The 25,585-nt window shown below is 39.4% G+C and overlaps 2 protein-coding genes across 8 annotated transcripts in view; one reads left to right on the top strand and one right to left on the bottom strand.

Annotated features, from left to right (window-relative positions):
• ganaba (glucosidase II alpha subunit a) overlaps positions 1-8,112 on the top strand; it is a 41,981-nt gene extending 33,869 nt beyond the window's left edge. For 4 of the 5 annotated variants that reach the window (XM_073949638.1, XM_009302024.4, XM_073949637.1 and 1 more), the window contains 7 exons: positions 63-139; positions 235-309; positions 2,236-2,349; positions 2,791-2,903; positions 4,713-4,813; positions 5,189-5,294; positions 7,906-8,112. In XM_073949638.1, coding sequence (XP_073805739.1) covers positions 63-139; positions 235-309; positions 2,236-2,349; positions 2,791-2,903; positions 4,713-4,813; positions 5,189-5,294; positions 7,906-8,044 — 725 coding nt within the window. In that variant the 3' untranslated portion in view covers positions 8,045-8,112. 5 annotated transcript variants of the gene reach the window in all.
• On the bottom strand, positions 8,104-23,592 carry slc25a45 (solute carrier family 25 member 45). Of its 3 annotated transcripts, none has more exons than XM_073951688.1 (8): positions 23,514-23,592; positions 23,214-23,269; positions 22,535-22,578; positions 21,266-21,337; positions 17,975-18,157; positions 17,657-17,903; positions 9,361-13,709; positions 8,104-8,976 (listed from the first exon to the last, which is right to left on the bottom strand). In XM_073951688.1, exons 2-7 carry the CDS (start codon positions 23,248-23,250, stop codon positions 13,438-13,440), a joined length of 855 nt encoding a protein of 284 aa, XP_073807789.1. In that variant the 5' UTR covers positions 23,251-23,269; positions 23,514-23,592; the 3' UTR covers positions 8,104-8,976; positions 9,361-13,437. The 3 variants fall into 3 exon arrangements, with proteins under 3 accessions (XP_073807789.1, XP_073807790.1, XP_002662242.1); XM_073951689.1 differs by having other exon boundaries at positions 10,997-13,709; XM_002662196.7 differs by having other exon boundaries at positions 8,773-8,991; positions 12,932-13,709.
• Between the last annotated feature and the right edge of the window lie 1,993 nt (positions 23,593-25,585).

The following is a 25,585-nucleotide window of genomic DNA, read 5'->3' as shown; positions in this document are numbered from 1 at the left end:
TCTTTTATAATTAGTAAATGTCAGAGTAGATTTGTCTAAAACATGTTCATTTGTCATGGTAGGGAAGGATTTGCTGGTGCACCCGGTCACTGATGAGGGCGCCACTGGTGTTACTGCATATCTGCCTGGGAAAGGCGAGGTGATGTGTTTATCATCATTGAACGTTAGGGCATCTGGAATTGATTTTTATTTCCTCCAACACTCTCTAAAACATCCTCCGGGTTACTCTTGTAGGTCTGGTATGACGTTCACTCTCTCCAGAAGCATGATGGGGATCAGAGTCTCTACATTCCTGTCACCATGAGCTCCGTATGTGCTGATTATTTCATGTTTTGATCGTATATTTTGTAATATTGCTGCAAATTATGGGCCAATACAAGTATAGATCACCATTGCTACTACCCAGAATACTTTAGTAGCTGAATAGTCCACATTTTTATTTATACAGATGACGTCAAAATTATTAGCCCCCCTGTTTATTTTCTTTTTCCCAATTTCTGTTTAACGGAGAGAAGATATTTTAATATTTTCAGCACATTTCTAATCATAATAGTTTTAATAACTCATTTCTAATCACTGATTTCTTTTATATTGTAAATATGATTTGACAAGACATTATTCAGGATACTAGTATTCAGATTAAAGTGACATTTAAAGGCTTAACTAGGTTGATTAGGGTAATTAGGCAAGTCATTGTATATCAGTGGTTTGTCCTATAGACAATTGAAAACAAATATTGCTTAAGGGGGCTAATAAAGTTGAGCTTTAAATGGTTTATGAAATTAAAAGCTGCTTTTATTCTAGCCGAAATAAAACAAATCAGACTTTCTCCAGAAGAAAGAATATTATAGGAAATACTGTGAGAAATCCTGAATCTGTTATGCCTCGTTGACACTAGTAGCGACTTTGTAGCTGCCGGTCACTCTGGGTGGCGATCCGCTGCAAACGCAGGTCTGTGTAGGTCTGCAGCACGGAGAATACAACCGACCTCTGAGCGAGGTGAGAATCACGTGAGCTCTACTGGTGATCCTATTGGCTGTCGCTAAAGAATGTCCCTCTTCATTTGCATAAAGTTGAAGCATTCTCAACTTTGCCCACCTGGTCGCTAACGATCACTGTCGCTCGGTAAGACAGAGGTCACCGGAAGTTGCTCACTATTCATTGAAATGAACGGTCGCTTGTAGTGTGAACGAACCTTTAAACATCATTTGGGGAATATTTGAAAAAAAGAAGAAAAAAAATTAAAAAGGCAGTGAATAATTCTGACTTCAACTGTATATATACAGAATTATTAGCCCTCCTATTAGCGCTCAACTTTTTATAACTCGCAAACAAAGTTTTTAGATCTGCAACAAATAGAATCGATAAATCGAAAGAAAAATGAATGAGCACGCAATGAATAATAAGGTGGTACCTTCTCGTAAAATGGCAATAGTTATTTTTTGCATTGCAAAATTTTTTTAGCGATGACTTTTTAAAAAATTTATTAAATGTTTTTAGAATAATTTTTTTTAAATTCTCTTATTTTTTTAATTACAATGTATGCATTTTTTATTTTATAGGACAATAGTTTATTTTTTGCAAAACATTTTATTTTCATTGACATAATTTTTTGATTAAACTTTAAAAAAAAAAAATTGCAATTTGTTTATTTGTAAACGACTATGTACACAATTTTCCCTAAAACTAAATATTTTTGTTTGAATAATAAAGAAACAAAACTAGCTCCATAATAACAATGACTTTAAAATAGTAAAAAAACAAAACAAAAAAAAAACTGCTTTTATTCTAGCCGAAACAAAAAAAAAAAAAAAAAATCTGACTTTTTCCAGAAGAAACAATATTTTAGGAAGTACTGTGGAAAAATTCCATAAACATCATTTGGGAAATATTTGAAAAAAGAAAACCCAATTCACAGGACTACTAATATAATAAATAAATAAATAATACATGCATGCAATTATAAACAAGTACTATACATGCATAAAGACAGACAGTATCATGCACTTTATCATAGTGTGGTTCTATTGTATCTACTATAAGTTACTATAGTGTTGGGTAATGTAGTTCAGATGATATTTCAGACCTTGTCTTGATGGATGGATTCATGTCGGAATATAAATAAATATAAATTAATTTCAAAAATAGTTTTTCTATAATTCCTCAGTCTTGTGTTTTAACTTCAAGAAATGACAGAATCCTGCTTTTCTCCCTCTTCTCCGTCTCCCGTTCCAGATCCCAGTCTTCCAGCGTGGAGGATCCATCATCTGCAGGAAAGAGCGCATCAGGAGGTCTTCGTCCTGTATGGAGAACGATCCCTACACTCTCTATGTTGCTCTCAATCCTCAGGTAATCCCAGGACCCTCGTTTATATTTGCAAATATGAGTAGAAGTAGTGAAGTCCAAGGCTGCGTCCCAAATACTCCAGTATGTACTACACTTCAATTTGAACATACTAAAAAAGTACTTGCTATATAGTATGAATTTAACTTGTAGGTACTACATCCGGCTTTTGTCATTATCATGTGACCTACCTGCGTTAGTTTCTTAACTCTCGTTTATTAATTATCTCACGTTGCATTATGGGATAGCGTAGCGTCCATTAAATGCACACTTCAGAATCTCACCAGAAGTAGTATGTCATGTGGGTACTTCTTGCCTACAGTTTTTTGAATGCTATGAATTCGGACATACTACTCAGCGCACATACTATTTTTAGCATACTATAGAGTAGTAGGGATTTATGTGATTTTGGACACAGCCCCTGTTGATCTGTGTGTTCTGCTGCAGGGTTTTGCTGAAGGAGAGCTGTACATCGATGACTTCCACACCTTCAACTATCAGAAATCCAAGCAGTTTATCCACAGACGTCTGTCCTTCTCTAACAACAGCCTGACCTCCAGGTTGGTCTACAACATTAGTCCGATGTTAAACAGATTCAGGAATTTCTCTCAGTATTTCCTATAATATTTTTTCTTCTGGAGAAAGTCTTATTTGTTTTATTTCAGCTTCAATAAAAACATTTTTTTCAATTTTTAAAAGCTATTTTAAGGTCAATATTATTAACCATATAATTATTATTATTATGTACCTGTAATTCTGGATTTTGTGTGTGTGTGTAAAATTATTCTAGAGCAGTAGTTCTCACTGAAGGGGACAATGAAGGGGGGGTCGCCTGGCGATTTCCAAAAATCGATTTATTTTTATTAAACCATAAGAATTACCATATTTTATCCATAACCTACTGAAGAGAATAAAATAGCCATTTATACTTACTTTATACTACTAATGGTGTCACGATCCTCCAAATCCTCGATTCGATTACATTTTCGATTCTAAAGGCACGATTCGATTTTCGATTATGAATAATTAATTAATTAATGACCAATTAATTATTTGTAGCCTACCGTTTAAACTACCTGACCTGCATGGTCTTTGTTTTACCCATAAACAAATCATACAGTAAATGAATAAAGGCAAGATACACACATAATTACCACCTGTCAATCACTTTTTCTGCGGGACTCGTGAATAGGCAGTGATCTGTGTCGGTATAATGGCGTCGGTAAAAAAAGACGCACAACCAACAGGAACCAGCCAACAGTATCTGAGGTGTTCGCTAAAATGACTAAGTACAAGTGAGTGAAAGATTGAAGCAGTCCTCTGACTGCCTGGACCTGCTGTCTCGAGCGCATGGCTGTGTGTGCGTCTGTGTGTGTGTGTGTGTCAGAGGTAGAGAGGAAGGAGGGCTGCTCAGAAATGCTACACGCCACTGTGGATGTCAAATCGTTGTCGTTCTAAAACGCCATTTAAAAACAAAGACAGTGTAAACAGGGCCTGAGTGTGAACTTTTCGCGAGCGGATTTGCAACGGGGGCGGGCGGAGGATCGCGATGCTGGTGTTGTCTATCGGACGAACCCTAATACGTAAATAGCAGAGCTTGCAAAACTGTGTTTTTTTTGTCGACAACATGAACGTTGTCAACATAACTCACTGGAAATCCAAAATGTTTCCACACCGGCGACTTCATTGAAAGAGGAGAGGGTTTAAGCTCTGTCGACGGGTCTCCAGTGTCTGCAGTTTAACAAGCACTTCAACAAGCCTGTTTTTTCCCGCTTGGCAAGCCAAGCTGACGTGACATGGGGGCGTGGCAGCATCGACGATTCTATTTTTTGATTCGATAATCGAAATTGAGCATAAATTTCGATCAAAAATCGAAATCGTGACACCCCTAATACTACTGTATATAGTTACTACAGTAGCTCATAGTTACTAGTTCTATTGGATTGTGACCCCTGGGGTAATTACATTATATTAAACACACAGCGATAGCGTCAGATGCAGCGGATTGATTTTATAGCACCAGGTTAAACTTTCTGGCACATTTACAGCACTGACATACATAAAGAAAAAATCAACAAAGAATGGGTGTGGGTCTATTGGTGTGTGTGTGTGTGTGTGTGTGTGTGCACGAAAGCAAGGTTTCTGTATTTATAACCACCTCAGAAGATATTGGGGGTCGCGAGTCACTGGCATTGTTATTATGGGGGTCGCAGGCTGAAAAGTTTGGAAACCCCTGTTGTAGAGGATAAATGTTGATCCTCCCCTAAATTTACCACAATGCATTGTATTTCTAAGCGAAGGCTACAAAATGGCACCCATCCTCATTCTTTTACTCATCTTTTTATCTTGTCTCTTGCTTGGTTCATCAGAAATCTGGCTCCTGATGCTCAGTTTTCCACCGAGTCTTGGATAGAGAGGATTGTGGTCATTGGAGGCAGTCGACCGTCCTCAGTTTCACTGATCAGTGCAGGTCTGTGTCACTTTGCTCATATAAAAATATACACAGAGCCATTAGGGTCTTAAAATCACTTAAATATGGTGTTGTAGGTCTTAAATCATTTTCATTCATTTTCTTTTCGGCTTAGTCCCTTTATTAATCCGGTGTAACCACAGCAGAATGAACCACTAACTTATTCAGCATATGAATTACACAGCAGATGCCCTTCCAGCCGTAACCTAACACTGAGAAACACCCATACACACTCATTTACTTGAACCAGAGACCTTCTTGCTGCGAGGCCACAGTGTTAACCGCTGAGCCACCGTGTCATCCTTTTATCCAATTATTAAAATGTTTAAAAAGATTAACGATTAGCCTAATTATTATTGTTTGTTTTGTTTTCAGATGGTGTGGAGTCGGCTTTAGAGTTTGAGTTCTCCTCTAATCCTGCAGTGTTGACTGTCCGTAAGCCATCGGTCAGCGCAGCGGCAGACTGGACTGTTGTTTTGCGGTAAAACACAATCTTAACATGCAGCAGGAGGAAATGCAGCACTTAAAGAACACACAAACAGAGAACGGGACCAGATCTGATGTGTTTAAGATGATGAGATCAGTATGAATTCAGATTAATCGAGTTTGATTGAACAAACGAGACCAGAGAGGGGTTTCAATTAGCAGTTTTATAATTGGGTTGAAGGTTAAAATGGAAATATTAATATAAAGGTTATTGATTAGAGCATTTGAGTTAGGTTTTTTTGTTAGTGTTTTGCTTTTTTTTTTTTTCTTGGCTCAGATTATTTTGGCAAAACAACAAAAAAAAAATCATTTGTTTTTCCTTTTTTCACTTGGCAAGTGTTTTAATTGGGGCAAAATTATGAATAGTTCAAAACTTCCACAAGACGTCCAGGCCTTATTTATTGAGGTCACACTAATGAACAGTTTCCTTATTTTGTTATTTACTGTTGTGATTTGCTTTATGGGATTTTGCTGAGTCGACTTTTGATGTTAAAAAAATCAACTCTGTGTGAAAAATAAAAGACTTTTATTGACATTTTAGTGTTTTGAAACCATATATTGCATAAGAAATATATATATATATATATATATATATATATATATATATATATATATATATATATATATATATATATATATATATATATATAAATGAAGAGTTTAGATGCAAAAACCTCTATATGCCATCTGAAATTTTCCTCTAAAATGAGCATTTTATCAGCCTCCTATGTGTATGTTCAGTATTATTACTTTTATGGCAAAGAATAAGTCCTTTTCCTGGTCTTTAAAGTTAAATATCTTAACAGAAAACAAAGGAGGCTGAGTAAAATGTTCATTTTCGATGGAAATTTCAGACGGCACTGAGAGGTTTTTGCATCTAAACTCTTCATATATAAAAATCCAGTACCTTTTCAGATATTTTACAGACTTCTCCTAAAAGTACTGGGTTTTTACAGTAATTTACAACTCCAATACAGAATATATATGACTTTAAACCATTACAAATGTCAATAGAAGTCACTTTTCAACATCAAAAGCTGTTTGTGGTCTCAAAAATGCAATTCAAGAGGATAAATAAATGAAGAAAATACATGAGTTATAAAATATGGGAAACTCTTTAATTGGGATTGCTTTGTGTGTGTGTGTTTGTGTGTGTTTGTGTGTGTTTGTGTGTGTTTGTGTTTGTGTTTGTGTGTGTGTGTGTGTGTGTGTGTGTGTGTGTGTGTGTGTGTGTGTGTGTTTGAGGAATCAGCAAATCATGAGCTGATTAATAGCTTAATCTTCTAATATAACCTGCCTTATTCATATTTCCCTCCAAAATCTGAAGCGATGAGTAGGGCCGGACGGAATCTGTGGACATTTTTCTGCTATTTCTGTGCAGAATTTAGTTAAAAATCTGCGGATTTACGTGGGATAATTTTGTGAGTATCATAACTAAAACCTTAATATATGAAATAATAAGTGACACCCTTTAAACTTCAATGTTTACAATGCAAATCCAATTAGATCCACTTTATTTGGTAAACAAAGCAAGTCTCTCATATGATATCTCTACTAAAAGACAGAAAATAGTACTTTACAAGCTATATTATAGTGCACTATAGTAAATAAATACTATAAATATTTTTATATTAGTTGATAATATTACTGTAATTAATTAATTATCTGAATAAATATAAATTTACACACATTTACACAAGTAAGTAAACAGAATCAATGATGGGCTAGATTCCACGTGGGCCTACTAATCACTAACCAATCGCAGATTTTGTCTAGTATAGGCCAATAGTGATGGGACACTGGGCTGTTCTGGTCCAAAAATGGGTTTCCACCCATCCAAATGAGCAATTTATTTACTGACATCATCAAACTTAATAGCAAATTCCCATTTGGGGTGGATTCTTGCACTACAAGCTTCTTAAAAACAATCCAACTGAGAAGTAAATGAGCAGTATTTTACATGAGTAGCATCTCAGAGGGTATTATCAGGCGTATGTTCTAATACATGCCCTTGCTTGTTAGAGCACATAAGCCACTGATAAAGTATTTAGAGTTTGAACAATAGTTGGGGTCAGAAACAGGCTCTGGTAGAAGTAGAAACCACTAAACAAACTCCTAAAAAAACAGCCCGGGACTCTTACATATCAAATTGGCTGATTTACTTGAACACCAAGCAGATTTAAAGGGACAGTTCACCCAGTAAGTGAAAATCCTGTAGTCATTTACTCATCCTCTGTGTGTTTCAAACCTGAATGAATGTTGGGAAAAGCAGCTATTTACTGACTGTTATTTTGTTTTTACCATTGATGTCATTTGAATGAGATATTGTATAAGAAATAATAATATATATTGAAAAGTCTGTAAAATAAGAGAGTAAGTTTTGACAGTGTGTTACCTGAATTTTGTATCACTCAAACCCAGACAATATATCACTACACACTGTTAAAATTGTCAATAAAAATCACTTTTCAAACTTTTTGACCCCAAAACCTGAATGAATTTTTGGGAAAACCACTTAGAGTTATTTTTGTTTTGTTCTCACTATTGATGTCAATTGCTACCTTTCCCCCAACATTCTTCAGAATATCTTGTTTTGTGTTCAACAGAAGAGAGCAATTCATAAATGTTTACAAGCATCTGGGCGTGAGGAAATTAGGAGATTTTTGGGTGAACTATCTCTTTAAACGAAAGGATTCTGACTGGAGTATCTTTAACGAAAAGAGAAAACTGAAGTCTGCAATGTGAAGATGAAGAAGATGAGATGTTGTAATGAATGCCTGATTATTTTGGAAATAAAGACCGGATGGAACAAATGTCGCTGACTTTTATTTTTTAGATTTGACTTAATAGATCTAAAACATATAAGAAAATGTGAAGAGAAATGTGTTGATTTATCAATCCTGTTAAACGATGAACAACCCAGAACATCAGCAGAATTCTGATGTTAGGTAACTGATTATTCATTCATATTCTTTTTGGCTTAGTCCCTTTATTAAACCGGGGTCGCCACAGCGGAATGAACCGCCAACTTATCCAGCATATGTTTTACGCAGCGAATGCCCTTCCAGCTGTAACCCATTTCTGGGAAACATCCATACACACTCACACTCAAACACTACGGACAATTTAGCCTACCCAATTCACCGCATGTCTTTAGACTGTGGGGGAAACCAGAGCACCCAGAGGAAACCCACGCGAACGCAGGGAGAACATGCAAACTCCACACAGAAACGCCAACTGACCCAGCCGAGGCTCAAACCAGCGACCTTCTTGCTGTAAGGCGACAGCACTACCTACTGCGCCACTGCGTTGCCCAGTAACCGATCAACTACAGTAAATTAAATGATATTTATTACCTAAAATTGCCTTTAATGGCTCAATATGTCGAATAATCAGTACATTTCATGCAGGGAAACCATCTTATAACATCATATAACAACACAAAACTCTCAATAAATGAGTCAAACACACTACAACACGCATCATTGTATTATATCATGCTTAATACTGTACAATCTATAGCTCTAATTTCATCCATATACAAATTTTAGATATATGCTAAGTGACAACTCTTTATTTTTGGTAGCTGATAACTGATATATTGGCTTATAATCGCTCATTTTAATAAGCATGATTACAATAATCAATGGGAAGGATAAATACAGTAGTTTCAGGTGCTGCACATCTTGTATCTTCACACCATAGACAACAAAGATAGTGAGGCCATTCTACATCAATGGAAACCTCAAGGCCGCTGGATATTGAAATTGCTACATGATGATGTGTTTCCCTCTTTATGCACTGAAGCTGGCACGCTCCCTGAGTTTTTCCAGCAAGATGGTGCACCTCCAAATTATGGGTGTCAGGTTCGAGCATTTCTAGATGATCAGCTTCCTGAAAAGTGAACTGGTCGTCGTTGGCCAGTTGAATGGCCCACAAGGTCTCCCGATCTGACCCCCTTAGACTTTTATCTTTGGGGTCATCTGAAGGCAATTGTCTATGGTGTGAAGATACAAGATGTGCAGCACCTGAAACTACGGATACTGGAAGCCTGTGCTGGCGTTTCTCCTGCGGTGTTGCTATCAGTGTGTGAAGAGCGGGAGAAGAGGGTTGCATTGACAATCCAACACAATGGGCAGCACACTGAACACATTTTATAAGTGGTCAGAAACTTGTAAATAACTCATGAAAGAATAAAGTTGCGGTAAAACCAAGCACATCATTGCTTTTCTTGGGAAATTCCCAATAAGTTTGATGTGTCACATGACAGTCTTCCTATTGAAAAAAAAAAAAAAGTTGGATGCAAGATGGCCGACTTCAAAATGGCCAAAAGTTTGCCCCCTCACATATACTAATGTGCCATAAACAGGATGTTAATATCCCCAACCATTCCCATTGGTAAAGTGTAGATCGGATATGCGGCCGGCCGGAAGTGTGATATACACATTAATAAAGCAACATTTTTTAATGACACTGTATAACAATAATTAATATTTTTAAAGTACTATGATGGTTGGGTTGGGGGTAGGCCCTAAAAAATACATTTTATTGGGTAATTTAATAGATAACATAACTAAAACTCGGTACAAATACAGTTTTTACATTACTGTGACGGTTGGGTTTAGGGTTGGGGTGGGGGTAGACGTTAATAAAATACAACAAATGAGAAATGTAATAAATAATAGAAATATTTCTCGTTAACTTCCGGCCGCAAACGTATCCGCTCTAGCAACAACCATTCCCATTTTATTAAGGTGTATCAATATAAATGGAAGTCGATGGGTGTTTTTTTTTCCCAGCATTCTTATAAATATCTTACCTTTTGTTTTGTTCAGCAGGAAAATGACATTTAAGCAGGTTAAAGCGAGTGGAAGATGAGTAAATGATGCATATTTTAATTTTTGGGTGAACTATCCCCCTTAAAATCCTACTGGAATGATTGGATGTTAAAGTGCTGTGTAAATGTAACTAACATTAGCAACAACATGACATTACTGCTCACTAGCTTCATGTGAATGGTGTAACCTAAAGATATGCTGAATGAATCAGTCAACAGTACAAAGAGATTCAAGTTATTGGGATGTTATGAAGTCGATAGCTTATTTTGTGGCTCTAATAGAGCGCTGCAGTGATGAGTGAAGGTGAGGATACGTCAAACAACTTTTAAAGCGATGCTGCTGTCATTTTCAATAGGAAGAAAGTAGAGCTGCACAATTAATCGTTAAAAGATCGCGATCTCGATTCGACCCTCTAGACCAGGGGTCTCAAACTCGCGGCCCGCTGGCCATTTACGGCCCTCAGTGCAATATTTTGTGGCCCGCGCCGACCGCTGTACACTGACAAAATCAGCGGAGCGGGGAGAGAGAGCGCTCCCCGCTCCGCTGATTCTATCCGTACACAGCGGTCACTGGCATTCCGCCCGCCGTGTAAACAAAGGGGCGGGGATGCCGGTGACGTCACCACGCACCCCGCCCCTTTGTTAGACGCTGTGACGGGCGGGAAGTGTTAGGAGGGAACTCGCGCCGGCCAGAACCAAGGTAAGCTGTTCCCGCCCCTGCCTGCCACTTAGCTACCTATCTGCAGCCTGCCACCTACCTAGCTACAGCCTGCATCTTATATATATTATAGGTAGATACAGACTGGTACAGACTGACGTGACTGGAGTGGGGTGGGGATGTTTTATTTATACATATATACGCCTTTTTTTTAGGTGAGGGAATGGAAGTTTTGAGTGAGTCTAGACAGGTCTAGACTTAATGATGATCATCTTCAAGCCATACTGAGGGTCTCAACTGCTTCCGCTCTAAAGCCAAATGTGGTTCAGATTTGTGAGAAGAAGCGCTGTCAAGTCTCTGGCAGCAAGAAGTAGGCAAAAGATGCCATGTTCAGAAGAGCTGTTCATAATCTTCACTCAATGTTTATTAATGTTCAGGAAACTTCATGTTCAGAAGAAATAATTAAAACTGTTAATAATGACATTTGAGGACTTTTTTTTGTGTGAAATCCCTTATGCGGCCCAGACTTTGCCTCCTGCGGCCCCCAGGTAAATTGAGTTTGAGACCCCTGGTCTAGACGATCTTAATCTAACACCTCCAAATGATGTTGAATGAGTCACATAATGTATTTATAAGGTGTAATTCACCTAAAAATGTCATTTTTGTCTTAATATAATGATGTTTTCGTGGCCGGGAAATCACACGTGACGAGCTGCTGACCATGAGCTGTTATCACAGAGAGGGCGCGCACTCTACTAAATGATAGATGCGCGTGCGCCTACTTTAGTGAACAGAACCTGCATATGTTGCGAGTAACAGGTAATACAGTTGTAAATAATATTCAGTTTGTGGCACAGAGTGATCGTTTGGGAGCCGCGCGCGAAGTATGAACAAGAACTTAGCAGTCATAATGAAACCGAAAGTGTGCACGTCATTTAAATGATCATATCGCATTTTAGAGTTATGATTACGGCAAGCATTTGATATGTTTTTTTTCATGGCGAACCCTCAGTTGTGCATGAAAATAAATGTTTACAGTGCCAGTATAACTCTAACTATAAAAATGCGGAGGCCCCCCTGCAGGGATCGCTGACGGGGCCCCCTGATGAAGGGGGGGGGGGGATACGTCATACGTCAATTTGCATATCACTGACGTCATCACGTTCTACCGTTTCTGTTTAACAGCCTATGGTTAATAAAGGGGTATTTATAATTGCAATACACTTTATATAAGCATGTTTATTTAACAAAATTTATTGCTGTTTGAATACAGTATGTCATTATAGATGTGTAGTGAATGTGCAGTAATCTCTCATATGTATTAAACTCAGACAAGTTCAGAAACTGTCACTAAAATATCTGTGATTGTGAACAAGAAAAGAATAAACGGTCCAAATAAATTGTTAAAATAAAGGAGAAGTAGATCGGTTTGACTGTACAAGGGAAATACCTTCACACTCCTGTGCTAAATCATTTGTCGTCGGTACGCAGAGGGGTGATCTGCTCTCGGGCTGCAGGTGGGAGAGGCTGCTGTACGAGGACTGACTGGGCCGCCTGTCAGTGCTGTGAGGCGGGGGAGGGGCCGGCGGCATCACACGCAGCTCGTTGAGAAGAGTAGGGACGGTACAGTATGGACAAATGACAGTCTAAAAACAATCTCCAATAACACACAAAAAAAGTCGCTAGATTTGTCGCTAGGGGGGTCTGAAAAGTCGCTAAATCTAGTGAAAAAAATCGCTAAGTTGGCAACATTGGCGGCAAGCAATCAGAATGAAGTAGTCCACCGCTTGAGAGGTGTTCAGAGAACACAGACCTGTGAACTTTGGTTCCGACCACAGTTGTTCCCAACAGTTTATTGAAAATCGCGACGACGCGGGGCCCCCCTGCGGGCCCGTCCGCTACGCCACTGGTATAACTACTCTAGCCTATATATTGTTGAATATAATCTGATAATGGCAAATGTCTGATTTTACCAGTGAATAAATTTGTCTAATATGACAGATTGCAAGCGTATATCTCAAACATAATAATTCAACATCAGAATTATTATAAGTAAAATAGAATTACTTATAAAAACCAGTGGACCTTCTCATAATATTATTATTGATGTTGTGCCATATGTTTGTTTTTACCATACCTTCATTTTATATCTACAGAATCGTGCGAAAATCGTGATCTTTATTTTGAGCAAAAAAATAATAAAATAAAATAAATAAATAAAAAAATCGCGATTCTCATTTTAGCCAGAATTGTGCAGCTCTAGAAGAAAGCCATGCAACATTGCTCAAAAACTTGCTCCATGCATCACGAAGGGGCTGTTTACACCTAGGGCCCCATGTATCAACGCTGCGTACGCACAAAAACGTTGTGTACGCCAGATTTCACGCTCACGTTGGGATTTACTAACGATGACATGAACGTGAGTGTGTGTTGGTCCTAGCCAACCTTATGTCTGGTGTATATGTTGTTTATGCGCATTTTCCATCAACCATTTTTTCATACGCGTGTCCAAAATGTGCATTAAAATAGGTGGATGGAAACATCGCTAATGATGCTTAAACCTAATTTCAGGCATTTGATCAAAAACTCAAAAGTACCCCACCGATGTTTTTGGTCTTCAAGATGCCACCAGCCCTGCAGTGCTCAGTCCACACAGGCTCTCAGAATCATCTCGTAGCTGAGGAAGGTCACGGCATTGACGGGGAAAGCTCTCACGCTGTTGAGTAGAAGACCTTTGAAGAAGACGCGTATGCCCTCCTCACGAACACTCACAGTAATGCAGTTCAGCACGCCGCTGTAGACCCGACCTCCACCGCCGGACATCTGCAGTCGAGCTTTCACCACGTCCATAGGGGTCGCGCAGGCCCACGTGATCACACCAGCAACTCCGCCGGCCGCCAGCACAGCACAGTGACCTGTGGGTGATATTAAAGAAAGATCAGAACTTTTAAAGGAACACTCACTTTTTAGGGGAAAAAGCCAAGCGGCATCCTCCCGCTCTCCCTCAGGAAGCCAATACGGAAGTAACTAAAACTGCAACTCATCCGAAATGCCGCTAGTCTTAGCCGCTCCTGGCTCCAAAATAGAGCAAATTTCAATTGAGCCCACTGTTAGAATGAACAACTTTACAGCAGAAAAAAAGGTGTTTACAGCCTGCTACAATAAGAGATTTTGGTTAATACAGGTAATATCACCCTTCATGACAACTGTGAGGGGGGTGAATATTTTTATAACTCATCCGTTTCCTTTATATTAAGTTTGCATAATTAAGGGCGTGGCCACTTGATTGACAGCTAGGTCTCGTTGGTCGCCGTCACATCACCTCAGCTGAATCCTGCAGATTAGCCACTGAACTCGGCATATTTATCGTATTTCTGTGTTGTTTCATTTGGCTTTACACAGTCAACTGCCTTTTGGACTTGTTTCCTACAATTATTAGATGGCAAGGCATGCTGAGTGCACTTAATTGTGCTCACAAACCATTCACGTGGCCTCCGTTTCCCATGTGAGTAAAGTTATATACTTATATACCATCTCTATACATGTATTTGTTTTATTTAAGATCATTTATCGTTTATATTTATATTTAGAGCTGTAATGCACTGCAGAATATGTCAGATTGATTAGCTGTAGGCTCTAGAACAGTCATCTGAAGCGTTGTCATACAGTGTTATGCTGGATTTCATCAATAGTCTTAACTAACACAGACTATATCTGAAGTGTTTGGAAGTAATTTGCGTTTTCCTCCTGTTGAAAACGTCATTAGAACAATGTTTAGTGGCTCAATGTGTTACAGCAGTGTTTTTAAAAGTCTAAACACTTTATTGATATAGTGTACAACCAAGCACAAGTGGTCAGAACACAAACGAGTCGCAGGTGATAAAGTATTAAGTGTTCTCCCAAAGTAAAGTGTGTCTGGGCCAGCTCCAAGCTAAATGCAGCAGGTGTCTGTAGCTCCGCTCACTCTCCGCCTCTTTGCCCTTGTTTGGTATCCCGCCGTGGGTGTGATGACGCGTGACCAAAATGGCGACGGTTGGCCGCGCCTACTTGTGGCTTCTTTTGCGCTCTTTAGAAACCTATGGGTGACGTCACGGATACTACGTCCATATATTTTACAGTCTATGGAAAAAGCAAGAGTAAACAGGTGAGTTTTACTATTATTGAATCCAATCAGTCGATCTTCAGGTCTGATGGGAGCATGTTAAAGAGATGAGAGTAGACCATTAGCATCTGTCCCAGATAATAATAATAAAAATAAAATTTTGATAACTCTTCTGTAGTTGCATTTGTGGACTAATAGAAAATGAGAAGCAGTGTTGCCAACTATTTTCAATAAAAAGGCGCTAAGTGGCTAAATGTTGCTGATTGCATTTTTTTGGTGTCATCCTTTTTTTATTTATTTATTTATTTTTTAAATTGTGTTTTAACAATACAGACATATTAACCATAACAATGGATGTCATCAAGTACAATAATAAACAAGTAAAATTAATAATAATAAAATAAGATAATAAAAAACAGTACAGAGGCAAATTATCAAATTAAATAATATTTACAAACAAAATTTCTGCAAAATTTATATTTGTGAATTTAATATTTACACAATAAAATAATTAAATTGCCTATAAATTCTGCTATATTTGTCATGAGAAAACTTAACTAAGATGCTTTCGTTGTTCAATAGCTTCACTTTGTGCGGGGAGAAATTGTGAATGAAACATAATTTCCATGCTAAAAGAGAAGATTAGGAACGGTACAGTACATGCAGATGAGAATCTATAAAAAATCTCCAGTAACACACAAAAAAAAAAGTCGCTAGTCGCTTTTTTGGGTGTCTAAAAGGTCACTAAATATAAATATAAGTTGGCAAAACTGATGAAAAGTTGCTATTTTTTAGGCTGATATGGCTGGGAGCTAGCTATACACTCATTCTGGCATAATAATCAGGGAACTTTGTTGCTGTAGAAGGAGCAGTGATGTTACACACCAGCTGGGGGCTATTTTCAATCACTGTGTAATATCATTGCACTGCAGAAGCCATGATACGACAGCAAAGTTCCTTATTATTTCAAACTTTCTTATTATGCCAGAATGAAAGTATACAACTTTAATTTTCTGTCAGTCTTAGTACACAACTACAGAAGAGTCAAGGTTTTAGCTTAGCACAGATCATTGAATTAGATTAGACCATTAGCATTTCACTCCAAAAAAAAAAAAAAAGCAGACTCTTTTGTAGTTACCATGCTGCTGTACCATGGCTGCAATGATATATCAAAGAGCCTGAAAATAGCTAGGTAACAGTACTGTGCAATATAATTGTGCCTACTGCAGCCATGGTACAGCAGCAAAAGAGTGAAAGTACAGTTCCTCTAGCCATATCAGCCTAGAAAATAGCAACTTTTTATTTTCCGCCAGTCACAGCATAACGACAGAAGCTTCAAGTAGGAAAAACTAATTTTTGAGTAAGATGCTAACGGACTAATCTAATTCAATGATCTATGCTAAGCTAAGCTAAAAGTGCTCCCGCCAGACCTGGAGAGCGACTAAATGAATTAGGAAATGCTAAAACTCATCTCTTTAACTGTTTTGTTCAAAAGTTTTCACCCCTTGGATCACAGGTGTCAAATCCAGTTCCTGGAGGGTCGCAGCTCTGCACAGTTTAGTTCCAACCCTAATTAAACTCACCTGATCAATCGCAATAAGTCCTGGAGTTTTGTCTGAAACCTACAGGTGCGGGTGTTGGAGCAGGGTTGGAACTAAACTGCAGAGTTGTGGCTCTCCAGGATCTGCATTTGACACCTGTGATGTAAGGGGTGAAAACTTTTGATCAAACAGTTATGCCGAGTTCAGACTGCATGATTTTCAAAGTAGTCGTGTCACAGATGTTTTCACACTGCTTGACTATCTTGGCTTGCGTTTCGTCGCTGCTTTGTTTACACTGCAAGATGGATCGGCGACAGGGACTTTTACATTGCATGACTTTACTATAGGGAGAATCGCCGACAACTTCGTCCAAACTACGTCTCATAGCCAAAAACACGTCGTATATCTTTTGTTATTAACTACATAATGAGAAAGAAGCCTTTAATGGGGTACAAAATGTACATATTTGCTCACCTGGGTTTAATGGGAATTAGCCATTTCTCCTCAACGTTGATAATAAACTATTTCTGTATGAAACGTCAAACAGACACGGTTGCTCCTGAGTCCTGTCAAACCTCCACTAGTTTTTCCTCCATTTCGTGGGTCCAAATAAACCGAAAAAGAGCGCTTTTAACTTCTCCCCCAGCCTCCCGCTGACCTGCAGCAGGTATACACACACGCACACACAAGTGAATGCCGCTCTCTCATTGGCTGTAGGCGATCGCTGATGTTATTTTCAGTCAAAACTCAATTCACACAGCATGATTTGAATCACCGACAGCTCCAGATATTCAGCACGCCAAATATCTCACAGGCGTCTGCAACTCATCGGCGATTCTCTCAGAACGCGTCTTTGATAGTTCACACTGTGTGATTGTCACTCATGTGCACGAGCAGCGATTTGCCTGTGATTTCAGGCATTTGTCGGCGATTTCTCAAAACCTGTCGGCGAGCCAAAATCGGGGCTAAAATCACGCAGTCTGAACGAGGCATTAAAGAGATGAGTTTTAGCATTTCCAAATTCATTTAGTTGCTCTCCAGATCTGGCGGAAGCACTTTTAGCTTAGCTTAGCATAGATCATTGAATAAGATTAGTCCGTTAGCATCTTACCCAAAAATGAGTTTTTCCTACTTAAAGCTTAAAGCCTACTTAAAGACTGGCGAAAAGTCAGAACAAATCTTGTTTTGCCTCTGAAGATCTCCCATTAAGTCTGCTCACCTGGCTGCTTTCCTTTTTCTGTCATCATCCTTAAGGTGAACTCGTATGGCAGGAAGTAAAGTCCATAACAAGGCACGTCTCGAAGAGCAAGAGCCCAGAATCCCCTAAATAGCCCTTTCAGCCCGTCCTCTCTGACGATCACAGCGACGCAGTGTAATGGCCCTCTGTATTTGTTCCCAGCCGATCTGCTTCTGGTCTGGTTCTGCAGACGCACTTTAACCAGGTCTATCGGAGCGGTTACGAATAACTGCAAAACAGCACCAGTTAGCAACATGCAAAGTGTTTTGGCAGTTTTGCAGTCCTGACTCGAAGACGTACCTGTGCTAGACCTGAAAAACAGCCGGCCATGAAGACGTAAGAGAGCGGAGAGCGCTGGCTGTGGTCGTTGTGGTGGGACTGGGTCAGGTAATCCAGGGCGTTACTGTAGGATCCGAATGCCACAGCATTACTGACGGCAACCGAAAGCACAGGAAAGGACATGCCCTTAAAAAAGCCATGCAACTGGAGAATAGAGAAGATTTTTTCAACACATTTCTAAACATTATAGTTTTAACAATCCATTAATAACTGAGCTATTTATCTTTGCCATGATGACAGCACTTCATATTTGACTAACCCCCGGTTTCACAAACAAGGTTTAAGGCTAGTCAAGATTAAATTGCATGTTTGAGCTGTATGAACTCAAAATAACTTGCGGTGAGATGTCTTAAAATATGCCAGTGTCATATTCTATCACCAGGTGCACACCAGTAGTAGATTTTTCTGAGGCCATTTTTATAAATGTGGCTTAAATAGCCTAATTTAACTAAGGCCTAGTCCTGGCTTAATCTAAGCCCTGTTTGTGAAACTGGGCCTAGATTTTTTTCAAGATACTAGCATTCAGATTAAAGTGACATTTAAAGGCTTAAAGGGTCACAAAACACCAAAACACATGTTTTGAGCTGTTGACAGTCGTATATGTGTCCCACACTGCTATAAACACTATTATGACACCTATATTTCACTAAAAAGTGTAAATTGGTTGTTTTTGCGTTATTTCAAGCAAATTCGTACTTCCGGTTTGAAACTAATTTTTGAAGCTGCGTCACGGTCATGACATAATAGCGTTTATTCCAGCGTGCAGACTGGACGTCTGTGCCAGAGTGTGTCTTATTACGTCTTACAGTGTGCTGCATTAATGCATGAGTAAAGCTTGGTTCAAACCAATCAGGGCGCTCTATTGTGCAACTTCATTAATATTCATTACTGTCACATAGGGGTGTCACGATTTCTATTTTAATCAAAATCGATCGAAATTTATGCTCAATTTCGATTATCGAATCAAAAAATAGAATCGTCGATGCTGCCACGCCCCCATATCACGTCAGCTTGGCTTGCCAAGCGGGAAAAAACAGGCTTGTTGAAGTGCTTGTTAAACTGCAGACGCAGGAGACCCGTCGACAGAACTTAAACCCTCTCCTCTTTCAATGAAGTCGCCGGTGTGTAAGCATTTTGGATTTTCAGTGAGTTATGTTGACAACGTTCGTGTTGTCGACAAAAAAAAACACAGTTTTGCAAGCTCTGCTATTTACGTATTACGTACGGTTCGTCCGATAGACAACACCGGCATCGCGATCCTCCACCCGCCCCCGTTGCAAATCCGCTCGCGAAAAGCACACACTCAGGCCCTGTTTACACCGTCTTTGTTTTTAAATGGCATTTTAGAACGACAACGATTTGACATCCACAGTGGCGTGTAGCATTTCTGAGCAGCCCTCCTTCCTCTCTACCTCTGAAAATGCACATCACGTGACCACACAGACACAGACGCACACACAGCCATGCGCTCGAGACAGCAGGTCCAGGCAGTCAGAGGACTGCTTCAATCTTTCACTCACTTGTACTTCGTCATTTTAGCGAACACCTCAGATACTGTTGGCTGGATCCTGTTGGTTGTGCGTCTTTTTTATCGACGCCATTATAACGACACAGATCACTGCCTATTCACAAGTCCCGCAGAAAATAGTGATTGACAGGTGGTAATTATGTGTGTATCTTGCCTTTATTCATTTACTGTATGATTTGTTTATGGGTAAAACAAAGACCATGCAGCTCAGGTAGTTTACATTTACATTTAGTCATTTAGCAGACGCTTTTATCCAAAGCGACTTACAAATGAGGAGTTTAAACGGTAGGCTACAAATAATTAATTGGTCATTAATTAATTAATTATTCATAATCGAAAATTTAATTGAATTGTGCCTTTAGAATCGAAAATGTAATCGAATCGAGGATTTGGAGGATCGTGACACCCTTACTGTCACAGTGTTTATATGGCAGAGACGCCACGTTGTGTTGGCAAAACAAGCGTGAAGTGTTGCTTTTATAGTTTGCTGCAGTGAAGTTTTCTGTTCATTTTCTCTCTGTGAGAGCTCAGCTGGAGTCACGTGTGGATTAACAGTGTACGCGACGCTCGACAACAATAACATACGTGTCTAAGGAGGATTATTGTTTACCTGAGAGCTGTTCTCATCTGCAAACGCTGAGATCCAGATTTGCTTGTAGTCTCCTCTTAATAAAGACGCGGCTCTAGTTGCTGGTGATTGTCCTGTCTCTAAAGATTTGGTAAGTGAGCGAGCAGTGCTATTTGTTTATTCAGTTTGTTCGTATTGAACTAAGTTAACTATTGCACCGAGTGTAAACATGTTAGCACCACAACCAAACTTTAACCTCGTGTAGGATTTTCGCCGCATTTAGTGACCGGAATAACACACGCGGCTTTCTGACGCTACCTGCCGTGTGCATCTAAGTTTCCGGGAAATGCGGAGGTTTTTTTTCTCTCATTCGCCATGCGGTATCAAACATTGCATGAAAAATACACGCTTAGAGCAGTTCCTCGAATCAAATATCTCGTTTGTCGCGAGGGACATGAATGAATTCGCTGAATCAAAGAGCCAAACTGCAGTTAAAGTCCACCATTTAATAATTTGGCAAATAATTCGACTACAGATGTCCATGTAAACACACTTTGCCCCCTGTGTGTGTGTGTGTGTTTTGACTCTGAAACTCAGCGCGCCCAAATAGACACTCCCACACCAAGCCTCTTTTCTTCCTCCGACACTCCCCCTAAACAGAGCTGGACACGCCCACTTTTCTGACTTTTTCCAAAGTAGAGGTGTGAAAACACCCTGCTGAAACGAGGGGGATTCATGGCCCTTTAACTAGGTTATTTAGGCAAGTTAGAGCAGTTAGCTAAATCATCGTATGACAATTATTAAATTATATATTGCTAAAAAATTAATAGCTGCTTTCATTCTAGCCGAAATAAAGCAAATCAGACTTTCTCCAGAAGAAAAAACATTATAGGAAATACTGTGAAACATTCCTGAATCAGGTAAACCAGTGGTACACAAACTTTTTCACCAAGTACCACCTCAGAAAAAAATTGTCTTTCCAAGTACCACCATAATGACCAATATTGAAATAAAGTAGCGTAGTTTATGCAGGTCAGAAGTGAATTGTGTACTGTGTGTGCGTGTGTATATGTCAATGACAAAATGTCCACAAAAACAAAACAAAAAACGTGTAGATTTTGTGTCTAATTGCACCATGTTGCATTTGAAGACTTACTCCTTCACGTGTGTACGTTTTGATCACACAGTCGAGTATCCCTCCGTACACAGACTGGGTCTGCAAGCGCACCTATGATCAAAATAAATGCATTAACTACATGAGACAATAATCAAATCACATACACTAGCCGGCCACTTTATTAGGTACACCTGTCCAACTGCTCGTTGACACAAATCAGCCAATCACATGGCAGCAACTAGGCTTCAAGACATGGTCAAGACGATCTGCTGCAGTTCAAACTGAGCATCAGAAGGGGGATTTAGGTGACTTTGCATGTGGCATGGTTGTTGGTGCCACACCGGCTGGGCTGAGCATTTCAGAAACTGCTGATCTGCTGGGATTTTCACGCACAACCATCTCTAGGGTTTAAAGAGAATGGTCTGAAAAAGAGGAAATATCCAGTGAGCGCCAGTTCTGTGAGCGCAAATGCCTTGTTGATGCCAGAGGTCAGAGGAGAATGGCCAGACTGGTTCCAGTTGATTAAAAAGGCAACAGTAACTCAAATAAGCACTCGTTACAACCGAGGTCTGCAGAAGAGCATCTTGGAGCACACAACACTTCCAACCTTGAGTCGGATGGGCTACAGCAGCAGAAGACCACACCAGGTGCCGCTCCTGTCAGCTAAGAAAAGGAAACTGAGGCTACAATTCACACAGGCTCACCAAAACTGGACAATAGAAGATTGGAGAAACGTCGCCTGCTCTGATGAGTCTCCATTTCTGCTGCCACATTCGGATGATCGGGTCAGAATTTGCGTCAACAACGTGAAAGCTTGAATCCATCCTGCCTTGTTTCAACGGTTCAGGCTGGTGGTGGTGGTGTAATGGTGTGGGGGATAATTTCTTGGCACACTTTGGGCCCATTAGTACTATTTGAGCATCATGTCAACGCCACAGCCTACCTGAGTATTGTTGCTGACCATGTCCATCCCTTTATGACCACAGTGTATTTATCTTCTAAAGGCTACTTCCAGCAGATGTCTACTTCCATCAGACATCAAACCAATCCAATAGAGCACCTTTGGGATGTGGTGAAACAGGAGATTCACATCATGGATGTGCAGCCGACAAATCTGCAGCAACTGCGTGATGCTATCATGTCAATATGGAGCAAAATCTCTGAGGAATATTTCCAGTATCTTGTTAAATCTATGCCACAAAGGATTAAGGCAGTTCTGAAAGCAAAAGCTAGTCCAACTCGGTACTAGTAAGGTGTACATAATAAAGTGGCTGGTCAGTGTATATCTATTATCAAAGAGAGACTTACCTTTACTGTATCCAAAGGGTGTCCAACAACTAAACCCACAGCACCTAACACACACACACACACACACACACACACACACACACACACACACACACACACACACACACACACACATATGATTAACCCGTTGAGAATAGTTCAGAAACTGTAAATCATTTATTATAGTCCAGGACAATAAAAATCCCTTCGCTATGTGCAAAAAAAAGTACTATGGTTATTTGATGTTATTGCTAGTTTTCAGATCTATAAAATACCATGGTATTTACATGCTAACTTTACATCAATTCATGGAAGAAAATCACGATACTGCTATGCCACTTAATAACTTTTAGCATATTTACAGTAAACTGGTTTTGAACCATACTATTGTAAAGTCTATTGTACTGTATATATTATAGCATTTACAACATTGTGTTAATGAATGCTACAGCATACTGCAGTATTAACTGGTGAACTGATACACTAAGTAGCTTTAGTTACAGTAAACTACGGTGTGTTGTAGTGCAAGTTTTAGTTATAGTACATTTAATACAGCGTTTGGACATTTGTTTATAATAGTTGTTGTAACATCAACTATAAAATTACAACAACAGATTAATTCAACTGCTTTACCATAAAAACACCATAGTATTTACTATAGTATTTTTTCATGTGGGGCGGTTCTAAAGCAAAAAGTTACCTGAAATCCATCCTGCGATGAACTCCACAAACGGCATGGCACATTCATTTATTCACCTGTTAAAATATTCACATTAAAAGACGATTTTCCAGTGACAAGTGCGCGTGTAAAGCTCGCTCAGTAACGAATGAATGACTCGCTGCCAAAGTTCAGTTATACAGCACGACAACACAGTTAACCGGCTTTACATAACCTTATTACAGCGACAAAACACTTATCAAAACACCACAATGCTTCAGTATAGAGTACTTTCGCGAGTTAATTGAACTCAAACATTCTGTGTGATATCAGCAATCTTACCTCATTGTTTTTTAGCCGCAAAACCCTGAAGAGAAACTTAAGAGTGTTTGTTTTCTTAAGAGTTTCTCTGCTGCCGCCTGCTGGTCATAATGCGCATTCACTGACGTTTCTGCAGGACTCGACCTGTAGAGTATTGATTATGTGTCCATTTCAATCTATTATTGAAAAGTATGCTGCTCAAACAATAAAGGGAACATTTGGACCTACTTTGTGTTAAGTGTTCCCTTTATTGTTTTGGGCAGCATATATAAAAAGGCAACTTTCAATAACACATCGTTCTTTCCCAGTGTTGAGTTGCTGCTGGAAGGGTAAAACATATGCTGGATGAGTTAGCGGTTCATACCGCTGTGGCGACCCCAGATCAATAAAGGGATTAAGTTGAAAAAGAAAATGAATGAATGATGAATAACATTGTTCCCCTCAATACCCTGCTGAAAAATCCAGCTTAAACCAGCCTAAGCTGGTTGGCTGGTTTTAGCTGGTTTTAGAGGGGTTTTGGCCACTTCCAGGCTGGTTTCCAGCCATTTCCAGCCTGGTCTTAGCTGGTCAGGCTGGTAGATGACCAGCTAAAACCAGCTTGACCAGCCCAGCCAAGCTGAGAGTCCAGCCAAAACCAAACAAAAAACCAGGCTGGTCAAGCTGTTTTTAATTCAATTCAATTCAATTCAGCTTTATTTGTATAGCGCTTTTACAATGTAGATTGTGTCAAAGCAGCTTCACATAAATGGTCATAGTAACAGCTGTTTTTAGCTGGATTTGGCTGGTCATTTTCCAGCCTGACCAGCTAAGACCAGGCTGGAAATTGCTGGAAACCAGCCTGGTCAACCAGCCAAAACCAGCCAACCAGCCTAGGCTGGTTTAAGCTGGATTTTTCAGCAGGGATATTGATATTAGATATGTTTAAATAAGTTTAAACACCTTTTAAATGCATTACAGCTGTTTACGCTGTTTTTTTACGCTATGTTTGCTACGTTTGCCACTATTACGTTACGTTTGCTACATTACGCTAAAGCCAAATTGCTAGCAAAGTCCTAGCTTTATTATAGGTAAAATATCTTTATTTTAATACTATATATTACTTGCTTTGTTTGTCTTAACTTGTAATAGTTTAGTCTACTTTCATTAAATCGAAATATTTAATTTTTATCAAAAATATATATGATTGAATAAAAAAATTGCATGAAGTCATTTTATGATTGAATAAAATATATAAACTGGTTTATCAATAGGCATATATATATTTTTGTAAATTTTGGCAATTTTTTTGACTTCAGCTGTGAATAGTAGCCTACATTGGTGCATATTAATGGATTATTATAGGCTCATTCTGAAAACCCTATAGACTGATTTCACGCGGCTGCCATTTTAAACAGCGAAATCGAGGTTGCGGTGGGAAGGTATAGCCCAGGGGTGGGCAATCTCGTATAACCCCGCTGGTCCTAGGCCACCCAACCCGCTCCGAGCTGGTATCGAACTGGCAACCTTCCTCATGGGAGTCGGTTGCTGAAAGGCGGATAAACAAAAGCCAAAAAAAATAAAATAAACAAGTAAATACCATGCTGAAAAATCCAGCTTAAACCAGCCTAGGCTGGTTGGCTGGTTTTAGCTGGTTAACCAGCCTGGTTTTAGAGGGGTTTTGGCCATTTCCAATTTGGTTTAAGCTGGACATAGCTGGTTTTGGCTGGGCTCCCAGCCAGGCTAGGCTGGTCAAGCTGGTTTTAGCTGGTCATCTCCCAGCCTGACCAGCTAAGACCATGCTGGAAATGGCTGGAAACCAGCCTGGAAATGGCCAAAACCCCTCTAAAACCAGCCTGGTCGACCAGCTAAAACCAGCCAACCATCCTAGGCTGGTTTAAGCTGTTTTTTTCAGCAGGTTAACAGGGTGTGAATGTGGTGAGATCTGAAAACGTGGTAAAAATCAGGCAAGGGCTTTTCTTTTTCTGAATTACTTTTGAAAACACTATTGGTTGGGTTTAGGGAAGGCGGTGGATGGGGAGATTGGTCGGTGAGTCAGTCAGTCAGTCAGTCGACATCGGCCTCTGGTGGATTTACACGAGAACAGCAGGCATGAA

This window comes from Danio rerio, chromosome 5 (assembly GCF_049306965.1).
Source record: "Danio rerio strain Tuebingen ecotype United States chromosome 5, GRCz12tu, whole genome shotgun sequence".
NCBI lineage: Eukaryota > Metazoa > Chordata > Actinopteri > Cypriniformes > Danionidae > Danio > Danio rerio.
Note: the sequence above shows the minus strand (reverse complement) of the source record. Positions and strands in the feature narration are given on the sequence as shown.